The sequence below is a fragment of the Lissotriton vulgaris genome, unplaced genomic scaffold (genome assembly GCF_964263255.1).
Source record: "Lissotriton vulgaris unplaced genomic scaffold, aLisVul1.2 SCAFFOLD_789, whole genome shotgun sequence".
Classification (NCBI taxonomy): domain Eukaryota; kingdom Metazoa; phylum Chordata; class Amphibia; order Caudata; family Salamandridae; genus Lissotriton; species Lissotriton vulgaris.
In genome coordinates this window covers 69,972-87,782 of record NW_028242002.1, presented here as the reverse complement: position 1 = coordinate 87,782, position 17,811 = coordinate 69,972, and the positions used below count along the sequence as shown (strand labels likewise).

The 17,811-nt window shown below is 41.6% G+C and overlaps 1 protein-coding gene across 1 annotated transcript in view; it reads right to left on the bottom strand.

The window, feature by feature from the left end:
• Positions 1 to 17,811, bottom strand: part of LOC147669098 (laminin subunit alpha-1-like) — a 213,595-nt gene that overhangs the window by 130,716 nt on the left and 65,068 nt on the right. The window contains exon 11 of the mRNA XM_086948228.1: positions 10,154 to 10,292. Coding sequence (XP_086804354.1) covers positions 10,154 to 10,292 — 139 coding nt within the window. The remainder of the gene's footprint in view (positions 1 to 10,153; positions 10,293 to 17,811) is intronic.

Sequence of the window (17,811 nt, the reverse complement as noted above, 5' to 3'; positions counted from 1 at the left end):
TTTGTGTCAAGCACCAGCATTAGGAATACCAGACCATACAAAATAATGTCTTTGTTCTGTTGTGAAAGGGAAGGATGTGCACTTACAGTGATAACTCAGAGACATGGATTGTCACAACATCCTGTGGCATACTTTTCTGCCACTCTGGATTCAGTGGCTGCGGCATTGCCTGGCTGCTTAAAAGCAGTAGCTGCTACTTGTGTGAGTCTGGAACAGAGTGAATCTATTGTGATGGGACATCCCATAAAGGTGTATGTGCCACATTCAGTGGCAATCCTTTTTAACAAGGACTCGTACCCAGCATATGACCCCTAGTCGACTGACTAAGTATGAAAGAGTAATACTGGGTGCTGAAAATATAGGTGTGATCAGATGCACCACATTAAATCCAGCAACCTTGCTGCCAGATCCATACTGTGAAGAAATAAAAGAGGAGGTTGATCGTGATTGTTTGGATGTGACAGAAATGTGTACAAAGCCCCGGCCTGACTTCCACGTTGTACCTTTGGAAGAATCGGACGCTGTAAGGTTTGTTGACGGGTCATGCTTGAGGAAAGAAAGTGGAGAATTAAGTTCTACCTATGCTGTATGTACTGTATCAGCTATCCTGGAGGCATCCTGTATAAAGGAGTCAAGTCTGCACAAATAGCTGAATTGTTCGCTCTAACAAAAGCATGCAAAATTGGGAGGAAATTGAGAATAACCATATTTACTGATAGTCAATATGGTTTTGGGGTTGTGCACGACTTTGGCCAATTATGGATGCAAAGGGGATTTCTGACTTCTTCAGGTTCTCCTATCAGAAATAGTAAAAATGTCAAAAAACTATTGGAAGCACTACAATTGACAAAAGAAATTGCAGTGGTCAAATGTGCCGCACATAAGTCAGGAAATGACTATGTGACACAGGGCAACAGATACGCTGATCAAGTTGCACCATTTTGTCCTCAAAATACAATGTCTTTCAACTGAGGGTTGGAAGCTGGCAATTGGCAACTAATGTTCTTTTCTGTGTTTGAAACATGGGATGAAGTTAGGCAGTTGCAGTATGAGGCAGATGCAAAGGAAAATGAACTCTGGATAAAATCAGGTTGCACAAGAAGAGCAGACAATGAAGTGTGGGTGTGTCCAGATGGTAGACCAATCATGCCAGATAGTTTGTTATAACAAATGGCTAGTGTATAATAGAGTTACACACATTGGGAGAGATGCCATGATTAGACATTTCAGACAGACATGGTACAATCCCAAGTTTAGGGTAATTGCAGAGAGTCCTGCCAGAGGTATTTAACCTGCCAACCGCAAAACCCAGGTAGGAAGACAGTTGTCATTTGGGGAAAAATTAGAAAGGCAGAGGGACCATTTACAAGACTGCTACTTGACTTTATAGAATTGCCACTGTGCAATGGTCTGAAGTACGTTGTGTGTCTGTTTTCTCAATGGGTAGAAGCCTATCCCACGAGAAGGAATGAGTTTCACAGTCGCCAAGCTACTGTTGAGAGAACTCATTCCTAGGTTCGGATTTCTAGTCACTTTGGAATCAGATAGAGGACCTCATTTTAACAATGAGCTAATTAAATTTATTTGTCCAGCTTTTAAAGTTGAGCAAAAACTACACTGTGCCTATCGACCAGAAGCCCCTAGAGTGGTTGAGCAGCTCAATGGCACAATAAGATCAAGGTTAGGGAAGGTGTGCGAATCCACTTCACTGAAATGGCCTGATGCTTTGCCCCTTGTATTGGTGAGTCTTAGAAGCATTCCTGACAGAAGGACATGATTGAGTCTGCATGAAATCCTCATGGGAAGAGCAATGAGACAAGCATGTGTACCTGGAAACAAACTGATGAATATAACTGGATCTAGTGCTGGACTATTGTAAAGATCTAGCTGATCTGGTACATTCTGTGCCCCACCAGGATGGAGAAGACGCAACCACAGCACAGCCAAATCAAGCTCCTGACTTGTGTCCAGGAGACTGGGTCGTAGTAAAGAAGCATACAAGGAAATCTTGCTTAGAAGCCAGGTGGAAAGGACCTCATCAAGTCATATTGGTCACAACAACAGCAGTGAAGTGTGCTGGCTTGCCAAACTGGATCCATGCCAGTCACACATAGCAAGTCCCAAGTCCACCTGAATGACAAGATCAGCAACTGTTAGAATAAAGTGAAGAACCAGAAGCTGAAAGTTGTGAAGTCGAAGAAATCAGAGAACCAGACTCTGAAGAATGCATCTATGATGAGCAACCAAGTACAAGTCAAGTAAGGTGGGCACCAGTTATTGGGTCCCAAGAGACTGCTGTAGAGGCCAAGGAAGAGCAAGAACCTGAAAGACCAGAACACATTGACAAATTATAGTAGATTCTACTACAGAAAATCCAGATCAAGCTCAGTCAGAAAAAGAAAAGGAAAAGAACAACTAAAAGGTCCAGATCAAGCTCAGTAAGAAGATGGAAAGGAAAGACTGAAAGGTCCAGAACAAATTCAGTCAGCAGAAAGGGAAAGATAAAAAGGTCCAGAACATGTCCAGTTAAAATAAAAACAAAATAAAAGGACACTCGAAATAGGTGAAGAAGGTGAAAAGGTAGTACAAACCAAGAGGGTTAGAAAAGGTGATCACTGGCCGAGCGGAGTGAAAAGACTGAGATATTTTCTAAGGAGAAAAATAAGAAAAGAACTAGAACAAGCAAATGAGGTATCAAGTCAAGTTGAGCAAGAACATTCAAAAAGAAAATCTTTTATCGAGATCAAGGAGAATGAGGGTTCTGACTGGAAAATATAAGGCTCCTGAATGGACATATATAATTCTTGAGGGCTTTGAAAATCTTGATCTGAATGAGAACAAGAAAGTGTCTCTAAAGAAGGAACTGATGAAAGCAAATTGAGACCACCTTACAAGGGTAAAGACTTTGAAACAAAGGGTGGCAATTGACAAACAAATAAAAAGGAGAAGAAAAGAATCCAAAGAAGAAAAGAAAATAAAGAAAAGGGGGCAGGGGCGAAAAGCTTTTTGGAGTGTGGGATCACACAAATATTTTTTAGATTTTAGTTTTCCTGAGAATTGTTTTTTAGAAGAAATCATTTATATATTCATTAATCTTTACTAAAAATGGCAGAAATAGAAGTGACTGAACATCCGAAATCTAGTCTACATTGAAGATGTGTTAAATGTTGTTTGTGTAGTATTACAATACTAATGTTGATGTGGTTATTGTTAACTCTTGTGATACCTTTTCTAATGGTAACTAATGATCAAAATAAAACAAATACTAGTGCACAAATTAATGCATTTACTAAGAGAACTACTACTACAAATTTAGAGCAAATGGCTGAGAGCATGTATCATCATGATAAATCAAATAGTGATTCGTCATTAAATGTATTTTCTAAACTTCTTTACCAATATGTTGATACAATGGATGTGAGTGATTTTTACGTTTGCATGAAATTACCTATGTCCGTCTCGAAGGGGGTAACCTATCACCATCTTCCTTTAACATATGGTGTGTCATGTAGTGTTGTTTCTAGTATGTTTTATGTACCAGAAAAGTTGCGGTATTACTATTTGAAAATGGATTTAGTCTTATCAGAAATCCCTATTCAAAGAAACCTGAACCCAGTGCTTAGTAGTAAAGATGCAGAGTTTATGGGTGAGTTCTTTTTAACAACCAACCCAATAGATATAGCATATGCTCATACGAATAATCTACCTTGTATTCTGTGTGATGAAGAGAAATATTTTCTCAATTTAGTAGAGGAGAGAAGGCAGTCTTTCCAAAAGAAGGCTGTTGAGCAGAGGTCACATGCACCACCATGGGCTAATCAGGAGGCGGACTATAAGAAAGGTGACACTAATTCTGCAATGCCCCTAGACTTGTCAAAATTGGGGAAATTCTGTCTACAAAGACTAAAAACAGAGTAGAACAATATCTTCATTAGTTCCAGTGAATATGAACATAATCATGGGAGGATGGGGACTAAAAGGGGAAACTGATCCTGTTTTTCCAGGCATTTATTATGTGTGTGGTAAACATGCTTATTATAGGTTACCTGCACAATGGCATGGCAGTTGTTACTTTGGAATAGTATTTCCAAAGGTTTATCACATAGATAAGAACAATGGCATCAATGAAGTAAGTCAAGGACTAAAAAGAAGTAAAAGAACAAGTTTTTCAGAAATAGTGGGTGACATATTTGGTGCACTGATATCGTCAGTTGGAGTCATACTGAACTCACATAAAATACGTCAATTGTCAACAGTAGTTGATTGTCTATCAACAGATACTGCTGGAGGTTTCTTAATGATCAACACCGAAATGGCTGCAATTTGATCTATGGTTTTACAAAATTGACTTGCCCTTGATATTTTATTGGTGAAAGAGGGTAGAGTCTGTGGCATGTTGAAAATTCAACATCGCTGTACATAAGTACAAAAGTAAAGGTTTTGAGGGATATATTAAGAATATTAAAAAGATTCATGAACATTTGACCCAAATGGAGGTTGATGGTGTTTGGGAATGACTCAGTAAAAGTAATTCCACTATAGGTAGTTGGTTATCTACTTTTGGGAGTAATCTATTAGGGAAAATACTAATCCCTGTAATCTCAATAGCATTAGTAATTCTGATGATAATGATAATCTATAAGTGTTGCAGGGGTAAAATGAGAACAAGCGTGGTGACTGAAATAAAGAATAAGAGAATGGGAAGAAAGAGAAAAAGGGAAGAAATATTGTTAGAAGAAATTAAAGGAAGTCTATATGACAAAATGAATGAATTAGACATGAAAGGGAAAATTGAAGGACTTGTGAAAAGACAGGAAGTCAATAAAATTGGATGAAGAAAGTTGGCACTTAGTAATGATGGGTATTTTATGATGGCTAAAAAATGCCATCAGAGGGGGGATTAATGGAGCAAAGATTCAAGAAAACAATACTTGCCCGGAGAAATACCTCATTAACTTTTACTAATCATTAAAAGCTGTGGAATGAGATGAAAACTAATATACACTTGACACCCGGGAGAAAGCTTAATGCATGCTTAATTAACGTGGAATAAATGCAATGCGACTCACTTCAACTTGGAAAATTGCTTTGCGCATGTGCAAACCTGAAATAGGTAGAAGTGACTAACTCGCTTTGAGAGGGTAAACTCTCATGCATGCGTAAGAAGGACGAACATGCTGACTTGAGGCACCACATGCCCGGCATCTGCTTGGTTGAACTCAAAGGAATGCTGCTATTATTAATGCTTTTGCTCAAGAGAATAATAATAACATGGGATAGAGTAGAAGTGGATGGTAAACAGTGAAGACTATATATTTGAGAAATTAACCTCTGTTTATGATTCCTTTATTGATAGTGAACATTTAGGCCTGCTATTGTACACGACCGAAAGAAAGTGGCGCTCTGTAAAATGGGAGACGCGCATGCTAAGTAAAATCATGATGTGACCCGATGACCGAAAGAGCTGAATGACTGCGAAAGAACAAGGACAGAAATCATGAGAAAAGGAAGGTGTGTATCCCTTGTCTATGAAGTCTTTATTATTTTTTTTTTAAAGTACAAAGCTTGATGATTTATTACATTTGTTTTAACAAATACAGATGGCATAATGCATTGGTTAGTCAAATCACATCAAAATGCAAATACATGTAAAATCATTGGCAGCAGATCTAAGTCCTACTTTTAGGTATTAGCCAGCACCAAACATGGTCAAATCAGAATTAAGGAGCATTTGCCATAAGAACTTCTTAATAATACACGAGAGAAGGCTCATGAAAAAATTCCAAGTTCAGATTTATAAACAAACCATCATGGATGATATCTCTGCGATCTGCCAAAGTTATATCTCTTTTTTTAGGAAAATTTCTTTATTAGGTGTTCCTCCATATCAGCAGACAACATACAATAATCAGCATCAATCACTTCCGTCTCAGCCGAGGTGGAGCACCCCTTCCCGTCCCTACCCTCCCCCTCGCCAGGTCTGCGTAACTCGAGGTCTGTGCTTCGTATCTTCTATACTGGGTCCCCTTGTGTCTGCCCCCTGGAACCTGGGGCCGTCTCCCTTGCAGAAGGCATCAGCTCCGCACTTGCTTGTGTGGATTGTGCGGTGTGTCCCGCTATCTCTTGGATCATTACTCCCCACGCCAGCAGCACTTCCGGTAGTTTGTGATCTCTCCTGGTGTTACGCATATGCACTTCTTCTGCTAGTGCCCACTCCCTCAAATCTGTTCTCCACTTCACCACTAGAGGCCAGTGTTGAGTTAGCCAATGGATCGCAATACGCCTTTTGGCTATAACGAGGCCCAGAACCAGGAACCGCATGCTCGTCTTGCGCCTAGGATCTCGCGGAAACAAGCCTAATAGGCAAGCGCGCGGGTCCAGGTCAATTACTCACCCCATTATCCTGGTCAGGTCCTCTAGTACCATCCACCAATATTCCTGGATCGTTGGGCATGACAACACCATGTGTGCGAAATCTGCTGGGGCACTATACATCTGGGGCCCTGTAGGTCTCTGGATTTATCAATGGCCTGAAGCCGTTTGGGAGAGAGATAGGTCATATGTATAATGTTATACTGAATTTGTTTAAAGCGATTGCACACCGATACCTTCTGGACCCCTTTGTGTATCTTTTCCCAGTCTCGAGGCGTAATCTCCTGCGGACACACTTGCTGCCAAGTATCTTCTATTTTTAGGGGGCTATTCTTCTTATCCTCTAGTAACGCCCTATAGAGGTGAGTAACAAACTTTTGCCCCCAGCCATGGCGAGCACCGTGACCAGGGTGTGAGTGTGCTCTGGGGCTTCTGGGAACGAGGGCCACAGGTGCTGCGCCGTTGCCGCTATCTTAGCATACTGCAGAAACTGCCCCGATCCCAGCTCAAAATTACTCACCGCTTCTTGATAAGTAATGAATGTATTATCCGGGTAAAGGTCGGATAGCATCAGATAGCCCCCATCTTTCCATTTATCCGTGGACAACACCTGGTCTATGTAAGCAAAGGGTGGCATGAGCCAGAAGTCCACCTCCGGGGCAAACGGTCAACCCCGAATCAGGTGTCGTACCACCCGGTTCCACAGTGCCGCTCCGAGTCTCACCAGTGAAGGACTCTGATCCCGCTGTCCCCCGCCCGCCAGAGAAGCGCTCCTAGCTGTCGATCCCCATAAGTACCCTCTGTAGTGACCTCTCCCATGAGTGGTCCGTGTCCAGCAATGCTATGGCATGTTGCAATTGTGCTCCAAAGTAGTAAAGTTCTAAATCTGGGACCTCTAGACCCCTTTTACCCGCCTACGCTTCATGATCTCAAGACTAACCCGGCATCTATTCCCATTCCACAATAATAGGACCAGGAGTGCATCCAGTTCCTTGAATACTCTGTGCGGGAGTTCAAAAAAAGACCCTTGCATTGTATAGAGGCATCAAGGCAGAACCACCATCTTTATAGAGGCGATCTTCCCCATTAGTCAGAGGTTAAGTGTGTTCCGAAAGGCAATACTACCCCGTAGTCCACGGATAATCCTCCCCATATTATGTTGATAAAATATGGCCTCAATCCTGCCAATCCATATCCCCAGAATAACAGAGCGTGTCCGCTGCCCAAGGGAGTTCCATCACCGGACACTGGGATACCTCCCAATCACTGTCCGAACCAATCGCCAAAAGCTGCGATTGCGTCTAGTTGATGGAAAGCCCAGAGGCGGCCACAAACCGCGCTAGTGCAGCGATCATGTTTGGTCAGGATTGGGTCGGCCGAGTCAGATATAGGAGCGCAACATCAGCATAGAGGGATACGACATGATCCAAACCCCCAATCTATATACCCTGCCCCTCAAGTACCGCCCCGGAGGTGGCCGCCTGTATTAAATATTAATAATTGTTGCATCTCTATATGTATGAGAATTAAAGTAGTGGATGAGCTAAAGGGGAGGGGTTTGCAGGACAAAAAATGATTATGTCAGCGTGGTATGATGAAAACTCCCTGGCCCTGTCCAATCATATTCCGTATTTCATAAATAATTGCACCTCTTGAGTGTGGGACATGTACATGTAAAGATTATAACTAGAGTGACTTAAGTTAGTTAGAGAGACATTGATGCTGAGAAAGAGAGAGAAGCAAGAGCTGCTGGAAGAAATGAAGAGAGATCAGACTGGGAAGATTCAGATCCAAATGACAGCCTGATTATATTTTAAGATTCCAGAAGAACATCGAGGAGGGAGAGAGTGTAAGAGAGGGAAGCGTCCTGGTGCGTCAGGTTTATAGAGAAGTCTAGTAAGTATCTGTCCTGTCCTGATCCTGTCCTATAGTCTTTTCCTCCTGACTCTAATTCAGGGGACCCCCACCAGTCCTTTGGCCAGAGGGGTGGTTTTCAGTTTTCATTAGGTAATTATGATTTCTGTCTCAAATTTGCATAATTCTTTGGCCAACATATTTTATTATATGCCCTTTTGTCTCTACATCTATCCCCTTGTTTTGTATTTAATTTTGTTGAATGAATCCTGTGTTAATGAATGTCTTTGCTAATTGCATTTTCCCTCCCATGCTAAGGATGATGGTGTTTGCATTGTGAATCTGTAGTATGAGCAATCAATTTATGACTGAAATCTTAGATAAAAGCTTATGAATCTTACCCAGAGTCTGTGGTTATTTCACTGAGATCTGTGAATTAGTTAAATAGTTGTTAATATCACCATCAACTAACTCAACTAATGGTCCATCGACCAGAGGTAAGTGTTGATTTGTGAAGATTAGTTAGGCATTGAACCGTTCATTTAAATCTATTTGTGGTTTCAGGGAATTAACTAATCAGAACTTAAATGAATTATAAACTTTGATTCCCAGCGGATTTGGCCAGGGAGTGTGAATGAACACATGGGTAAATGTGTATGGGCCCCATTGAAATACTTGTTTCGGTGAATAGTTCAAACATGGCCTTCCGCTGGATCAATGGTACTCCATTGCTGGAGGAATCCTCAGATCCTTCCCATCACTAGTGTTGGATGTGCCTAGATCCCGAGAGAGAAGTCACTTGCTGGAGGGCCTGCCCCTCTTGAGGCCGATCCTCTGCCTCTTGCAGTCCCTAGAAAAGGAAGCCATTCAGGTGAGGTCCCTTGCGGAAGGATTTGTGGGATGAGGGAAGGGTGTCCAGTTGTTATCTGCCCCCTCCTCTGGTGGATGGTCTTCTCCTTACTGAAGAAGTTCCCCTGAAAGTTCAACAGAACTGTAGGGCTTCCATTACCTTTGACGTCTTATTGTATTTCTTCATGCCCTGGAGGACCTTATCTACTGAAGATCTTAGAAGTGTGTCCTCTGTACATTGTGTATTGATGATGGCTGCCTGAATCTTGGATTAAACTTCGACAACCTCAACAATGCATGCCTTCTTCATGGAGGTACATGTGCATATCTTTCTGTTAGCAAAGTCTGCTGCATCTAGTGCTGATATCAAGCAGGTGTTGGCAATATTCTTTCCCTCAGAGACAACATTCTTGGCTCTCTTCTAATACAGATCTGGTGGATGTGCTGCCAGATCTTTGATCTTGTCCCACTGCTGGGTGCCACATCTATTGAGAAGCACATTGGGAGTTCAAAAAATGTGTTACAGGACTTGGACTATTAAGGTACATGAGCAATGAGACCAACAAATGTAGTACTCACTTTGGTTTGTGGACAAAAATGCCTCCCATATGCTATTAAATCTAGTGGCTCCAAATGCTGCTGTCACAGCATCTAAGACATGAGAGAGTGGGATGTTCCAGGTTCCAAAGGAGTGGTTTACACTTCTATTAGGTACTGCTAGAGGAAATGCCACATCCTCCACTCCATTGTGCACAATAGCAGCTGGGGAAGGAAAGTGAGGGAGAACCATTTCATTACTAGCCAGCAACATCTCTATGGAGATATTTCGATACATAAGTGACTGGTAGGTTGGACATGTTTATGTAGATAATAGTCCTTCACCTCACTAGAGGCTCTGACCATAGGCTTTGGACCTACACCTAAGGTGGAGGCATTTGTCATCTTACGATTATGCCCAACAAAGCAGACACTAAAGCTATGCTAATATACACAAAATTATAAAGACAGCCCTAAAATGTGAAAAATCAGTATGTTGAAATATCACACAAAGGATTGTAACTTACAATATGGCACTTACCAAATGCTCTGAAATTGCTAAAGTAAGGTTAGCTTTCTGAGCCAAATCATCAGCTTGCTCGATCTTGTTTTTGATGAAGGAGTGAGAGTGAACAGCATAAGTTGCATTTACGGTCACATTTCTGACCTCTAAAAGAGAACTAGGGCAGAAGAGAAAACACGTGTAAGTCACATCTTAGTATAGCACCACTGGTTAACAGATATTAGATACAGTAAGACATCAAGTGATAGACAGAACCCCCTCAAAACCATGCAATCCACATGGTACTAAACATACAGTTTGCTTCCTGTCAGTGCACTTTTCCAACTTGAAGAATTTTCTGGATTTATGTGCTGTGCTTTATTCTGCCATCTAGTGGTTGGGTTCAGAATTCTCTCTAAAAAACTTTTGCCCTTAGACTCTTTTCAGGTCTCACCTAGGGGCAGTTCTCATGGGAGTATACAGAAATCCAAGAGGAGGGAATACTACGTATATATTTACCAATTAAAAGGCAGCAGTTCCAAAGGACAGCAACAGCAATTAATTAAAAATATGAGCATTTTTCAGGCCCCTATCATAGATACAGCCTGACTCTAGGAGGCAGCGCTTGCGCTGTCTCTTAGAGTCATGCTGTATCTATGATATGGATCTGAAAAAAGGTCCATCTTTTTTATTGGTTGCAGTTGCTGTCCTTTCAAACTACTGGCTTTTCATTGGTGAATACACTTAGTAGTCCCTCCTTTTGGAATTCTGTATACTCCCATGAGAACTGCTCCTCTTACATGTGTTTTTACTGTTCATGGTTTTTTATACTCAGAGAGAAATCTTTTTTTAAGTTAGCCTGTCTCTTTCCTTATTAACTGTTCTGTTTATTTGTGCAATGAAACTTGAGTCCCATGATTGGCTTGCCGTCGCTTTATCTTTCAGTGCCTCCCCCTCACCCCTCCCAAAACACTGCTTCAGTTGCTTGATGTTCCTTAATCTCCCCATGCCTCCCCTCAATCCCTCCCACCACACTGATCAGAGGCCCTCACCACTCCTCTGAGGTCACTGCTGTTTTGCTTGTTTTTTTGTTACTTTAAAAACATTTTTATTTATATGGCTCACCTAGCCATGGGCTTAGGGAAATTAAACAATTAGCACATAATCACAGGATGGTGAGCCTGACAGCAGACTTGACCACTGATCCCCAGCTCACCAGCAGGCAGCTCTCATCATTGCACCATAGCCTTTGCCTAGCTAGGTGGCAGGGTGCAGTACCATATGTGGACAAAAGAGCGCATAAGGGACACCTCGTGACAGCCTGTGTTACTGCCCCCTCACAATACTGCTTGTTCTAATGAGGAGTCAGAAATGCCATTTTTACTCTCAGCGCTACAGCAGCATTGCATGTGTACTACATTAAAAAACATAACAGAGTTCTTTATTTTATCAAGGTGGAAAGAGCATATCAATTACACAGGTAAAAAAACATTGGCATGTAAAATGCCAATTGCTCCAACTCCAACAAATGAAAGACTTATTGCATTTTGAATGCTTGTTGTTTTTTGTTGTTGGTCGGTGTGGACAGACCTCCATTTGGTGTCCCTTTTTGACGTCATTGTAATACCTCTGAAAGCTTCCACCTTTGGTCGTCATCTTCAGATTTTTTTTCTTGTTCTCTCTTTCATCTTCTTGGTAGAGGTGGGTGGGTGCACTTGTGAATCTAGAAAATTCTTCATACTGCAAAACAACACCCACAGGGAAGAAACTATGTATTTAGCAGCATGAATCTTTTCTGGATTCCCATACTTTGCATTGATTTTGAAGCGGCTTGTTACTACAGTGGAGGTAGGGTTGAAGATGTCCATTGATTTGTAAACCAATGTTGTAAGACCTTTTTGTCCCACTTGTGCTTCCTTGTTCATTTGAATAACTACAGTGTCTTGTGAACGTGTGTCCTGATGACCATGTTGCTGACACACAAATGTCTTGTAATGGAGTATTTGCTAGGAAAGCAATAGTAGCTCCTTTCTTTATGGTTGAATGTGCTCCATGAGTGTATTGTAATGTTTGTCCTGTATTCTTGTGGCACAATTGAATAGTTTGTGCTATTCATCTTATGATTGTGCTCTTGGTAATTGGTCTGATCGAACAGATTTCATCTGGAGCCAGGCATTGCCTATTTTTGTGCTTCACACAGACTGCATTTAAAATTGACACGCACATTTTGGTGCAAGTTAAAACACATGGCCCATGAAAAATATTAAAGTAAGGCCTAGTCAGTCTGAAATGCTTATGCTGAATTAACATGTGTTTTTGCAGTATAGAGAAAAGTGGCCTTTTTAGCCTTGAAGATTAATAGAATGTGTCTCTCTCTTCCCAGGTCATCCCTTGTAATCTTAATTCCCTATTTATGTTTTAAGAGACTTTGACTTATTGCATATTTTGATAAACAAGTGTAGTTTAAAACAGCTCTTTTCATAATGTGTGTGAATTAACAAATGCACCAAACACTACCCATGGGACTAAATGCTTTTTTGCATGAAAAGCTATCTAAAACATTAAAGAATGTTGCTGTGTGTGCTGTATTAACTGTGTGCGCTGCATTAACTGTGTGCGCTTCTAAATTTTACACTAAAGCATAAAAATGCTATGTTGTACATTGCACATTTTTGCATGTTGTACATAACCAATCATAAAAGCTGCTTTAAACTAATAGCTTGGCTAGGTAAACATTTATGAGCGGTATTAGTATGAGGGAGGGAAGCATAATGGGCTGATTTACATGAAATTAATATTCTCTTTTGTGTTTGTTTTGTTTTTGGACCTACCAATAAATGGCTGCCTGTGAATCCAGCAAGGCTGTGACTTGCATTAAAGAGAAGCGAGCATGAGTAAAATGTGCCACCTTGCCTTAGTAACAGAAGGAGTCAAGGCCACTTTGAACTGTGCATTCTTGTGATTGTGCCAATGTACCAGTTAGCTAAAGTATCCTTCTAGCCTGCACTGAGGAAGGAAGAAGAGGAAAGGATAGAAAAAAAAATCCTAGCAAATGTTGCAAACTTATAAAATGTATTTACTCATTTATGTTTCTTTTGTTAAAACTGGTATAGTCAGGATTTTAGAATGAGTCAGGATAGTGAGACCTCATGCCATCATGGCTGACCAATCCCGTACAAGTTTTCCTGAAGATGCAACATTTTTGTGTAGACTGCCAAGAATTAGAGTATAAATAATGACCTCTTTGGAGGCGTGGTTGGCTTCTAGGCTCATTAGGCTTTGGGGGGACGTGTGAGCTCTTGAGAGAAGGAACAGATTAGACCAGACATTCTATGGATTAGGTACGAGATCGTCACAGGTGCAGCCTTGGGCTTCCGAGGAGAGTCAGCCGGGGGTTCCCTGCTCATTTTTTCCAAAGTCCTTGCGCATCATATTTTGGCACAGCAGGCCACATTCCTTTGAGGTCTGGTGAAGGTGGAGCTGCTTGGTCTGTTAGGCACACAGAGATACAGAGAGCAGCAACAGATAGAAAAGCTTTTTATATTTAGATGCTAAACTTTAAGTTTATGCTTTGACTAATTAATTAGGTCTGAAAAAATGTATTTGTCTTATGCATTTATTTCTCTTAATGGGAGGTTTTTGCAAACTATTTAATTATGAGTGGTAAGGAGACAGACTAGTGTTGTCTCTTCCCAAGACAAAAAGTTGTTTAAAAAACGATTTTCACTTTCTGTGTTTACTGTCTATGCCTGTGGTTGTTACAGTTAGAAATTGTAGTTTTAGCCTGCCTGTAATTGCATATTTTATCATCTGTGTTGTGTTTTAAATTTGTGGTTTTCCCTGCCCATGATTGCCTCCATTTAGTGTGTTGAATTGTTGGATTTGCAGTCCAACCTCTGTAGTTTGTCCCTCTGATTCCTTGGTGACAAATCTGTTTTCCCTCCGAATTTCTCCTTTGCTCTGTGCTTAGACCTGTGTGCTAAAATAGTGCACCCCAGCCACCATTGTCTGTTCACAAGCCAGTGATGCCAGCCCCCCCCCCCCCCCGCAGCAAAAGGGATTTTCTACATCAGAGGGTGCTTCTGTGAGCTGTTTAAACTGTATTTACTGGGGCCTGTGCACTTCGTTTTTTTGGCCAGCAGGGGGAGTCAAGCTTTATTCAAACAGTATTGTTAGATTTCGAGTTAGTGAAGCCTTTACCTGCAGAAGTCCAAAGTTGTGGATTGAGCCTGTCTGTCTCCTAGGAGATTCTGAACAGGAGAAGCAGCTTCCAGCTCCCTGGCCAGCAAACCTTGTCTGAGGTTGCTGGGACCTTCCATGGTCTGCTAGTGTTGGCACATGTATACACTGATTGGTGGTTGTATCTGGTGTTTCTATTGGGTTAGGGTTACTGTCCTCATTGGTTGGGTATTTGAGGGTTCTGATTGGTTTCTCGGTCTGTGATTCAATCATTGTAGGGTTGGGACTAGAGCTAGGGTTAGGATTTCTATTGGAAGTAGGGACTAGGGCTTCCTATGTTATTGGTTGTTGGGAATAGGGTGGGACTAGGGCTAGGGTTAGACCTTTAATTGGAAGTAGCTATTTAGGGCTTCTGGTGTGATTGGTTGTTGGACCAGTTGTGGGACTAAGAGTAGGGTTAGACTTTCTATTGGAAGTAGGGACTAGGGCTACCTGTACCATTGGCTGCTTGGACTTGGGTTGGGACTAGTGGTAGGGCTAAGGCCTTTATTGGACGTGATTGGGTGCTTGGACTAGGGCTATGATTGACTGCAAGGTCCTGGTCTCCTATTGGTTCTAGATATTAGGGCTAGTGTTGTGATTGGATAGTGTTAGGGCTAGGGTTCTCATTGGCTGAAGGGGTCACCTGATTACTAGGGCTACAAAAAAGGCCAGGCTTAGGACGTCTCAGCCCGAGCGTCGAGGCTAAGGGCGGAGAGGACTAGGGTAGTTGCCTGTTTGAGCCTGTTGAGGGCAGAGAGGACAAGGGCAGTTGCCTGTTTGAGCATGTTAATGGCAGAGAGGACATGGGTAGCTGCCAGTTTGAGCCTGTTCGAGACTGGTCGGGACTAGGGCCAGAAATTCTGCCCTTTTTCACATTCAACAATACCCAGCCCACACCATCCACAACCACAAACAGAGCAACATACTCACACCAAATATACACCACGCACAACACTATGCACAGATTAATGTACCAACATGCACCACCAACCCAACCAAACCACATCTACACACCCTACTATCCCAACTACCACACATATCCACCATCACCCACAAACAGTACACAACTCTATCCTATACCACTAACCAATACACTCATCACTAACACAACGCCAATCAACACCATACATAACTACATCCCACTCAGACACACTCTCCCTGCTGTAATTACACCTAACAGTCCACCTTTTATCACTAACAAACATATAATGATCCTTCCATCAGTTGTCCAACAAACACCCTCCTCTCCCTTCTACCATAATAAAACTAAACACACAACACACACACTGCACATCACCACACTTTGTAACTCTTCAAACAAACCAGTCTACGATAAACACTCTCACCTCTACTTCATTCCCTCCTGCACACTACATACACTCTACTCATCACCACCCCCTCTATGTCACAACCTCCTCTCACAAACAATACTACACAACCAAATCAGGTGCATGAAACATATACATCAGCACCCCTTTTCACCACACCTCAAAAGCAAAACATATCACACACACCAGCACAACAAGATCTTCAGAGCGCAACACCTCATAATACTTACCATCACAAAATACATACATATACCCACCTTTCAAAGCACACAAAGGAACAAACTCCAATGCCAAGCTTTCACTCTTCCACCACACCTAACACAGATACAGCAATACAACACCTCTCATCCATTGGACAATTTAGAACATTACGACATGACCCACATGCTGCACCACCTCCCCTGACTCATACACTTCCACCTTTAACACACGCAAAAAATATAAGCAACATGCCACACCTCACAACTTTGCTTCCCCAAGACTACCTCACAACAATGTTACACCACAAAAGCAACACAGCACTCCAACTCATTCTCAAACACCATCTCCAAAACATACACATGCAGACCCATCAAAATGTCATCTTAGCATGCTGGATGAGGAACACGATAAAGAACAGCTACACGATTGCTATCCTAATACAGCTAATACCAGCACTAAAAACACACCTGCTACACACCCACACAATACTGTCACACAAAACAAAGTCCCACGATCACCAAAGGCCACTCTCTACACTGTCTACTAATAAATGCTCGATCCCTCTCTAAAAACAAGCATCACATCTACGACCTTCTCACCGATGTAAAACCAGACATATTATTCATAACCAAATCATGGTTGGGAGAGGATATGGCTCCGGTCCTGCATGAAGCCATTCCTCTAGCTATCAAATAATCACCCAAAATCGTATAGCCAAAAAAAGAGGTGGTCTAGCTGTTGCATTCAGGCAAACAATACATATCCCTAAAGTTCACAACATCTCCTTAAGAATTGTGAGTCTCTTCTAACAAGATGCAATCCTACACCGTCTTCCACCTGTAACTTCTTGCTCCTTTACAGACCTCCACCTAGCAACGCAACATTCCCAGACGTACTTCTAGACACAGTTTCAAACCTGATAACAATGCTCTCCAACCTATGCGTTCTGGGTGACCATAACATTTGGTTTGATAAAACAAATATGACCCATCCAAAAACAATAATCACCGGCCTTGACGCATTGAACCCAATGCGTCTAAGATTGTCCCCAATCCGACACACACCACTGGACATACCCTAGATGTCATTTTTGCTAATACTGAACTAGTTACCTTTCAAACTATAACTCCAGTCACATGGTCAGACCACCTCTTGCTTGCTTTCCAACATAAAACAACGCTAAGCGACTCACTACCTTACATCTAATGCACCTATCGGCCGTGGAACAAACTCAATTTGGAACACTTGGAAACACAACTAAAATCCAGTATTAATCTGGAAACCGTAAATTCTGTTTAGAATCTATATGAGTGGCTATAGGAAGATTTTGACATCCTGATACCACTCAAAACCAAACAACAGAACACATAGAAATAAAAGACATAAAACAATAAATTAGAAAGCTGCAACGTACCTGGCTTAAAACAAACGCCAAACAAGACAAACTTCACATACAGAAAATTAACAGATTATATAAGTCGGCTATCAAAAAAGCTAAGAAAAGGTACTATTCAGACAGAATTCAAAACGCTAAATGTGCAAATAAAGAATTCTATAAAATACTCAATGAATTTCGAAAACCAAATTGCATAGAAGGAACTTATCCTGTTACTCAAGATTTCACAGACAAACTGGCAAATCATTACACGGACAAAGCAAACACATTGGACTCATACTTACAACAGAAACAAAGCACCAACACTAACCCTTGTTCAAAACAACTATCCAAGAATGCTCTAATCAAGCCTCTCCGTTCCTTCCAACACATCTCGCACGATGAATTTATGGACCTGGTCAAAGCAAGCAGGCCTGCCGGCAGCCCTTCTGACCCCTGTCCGCCACAAACTTTCAAGACAATTCTTTTAACAACCTCTGCTGCCATTCCAGTAAGAAGAATCATCAACGATTCCTTAACTACTGGAATATTTCCAGAAGAACTCAAAAAGT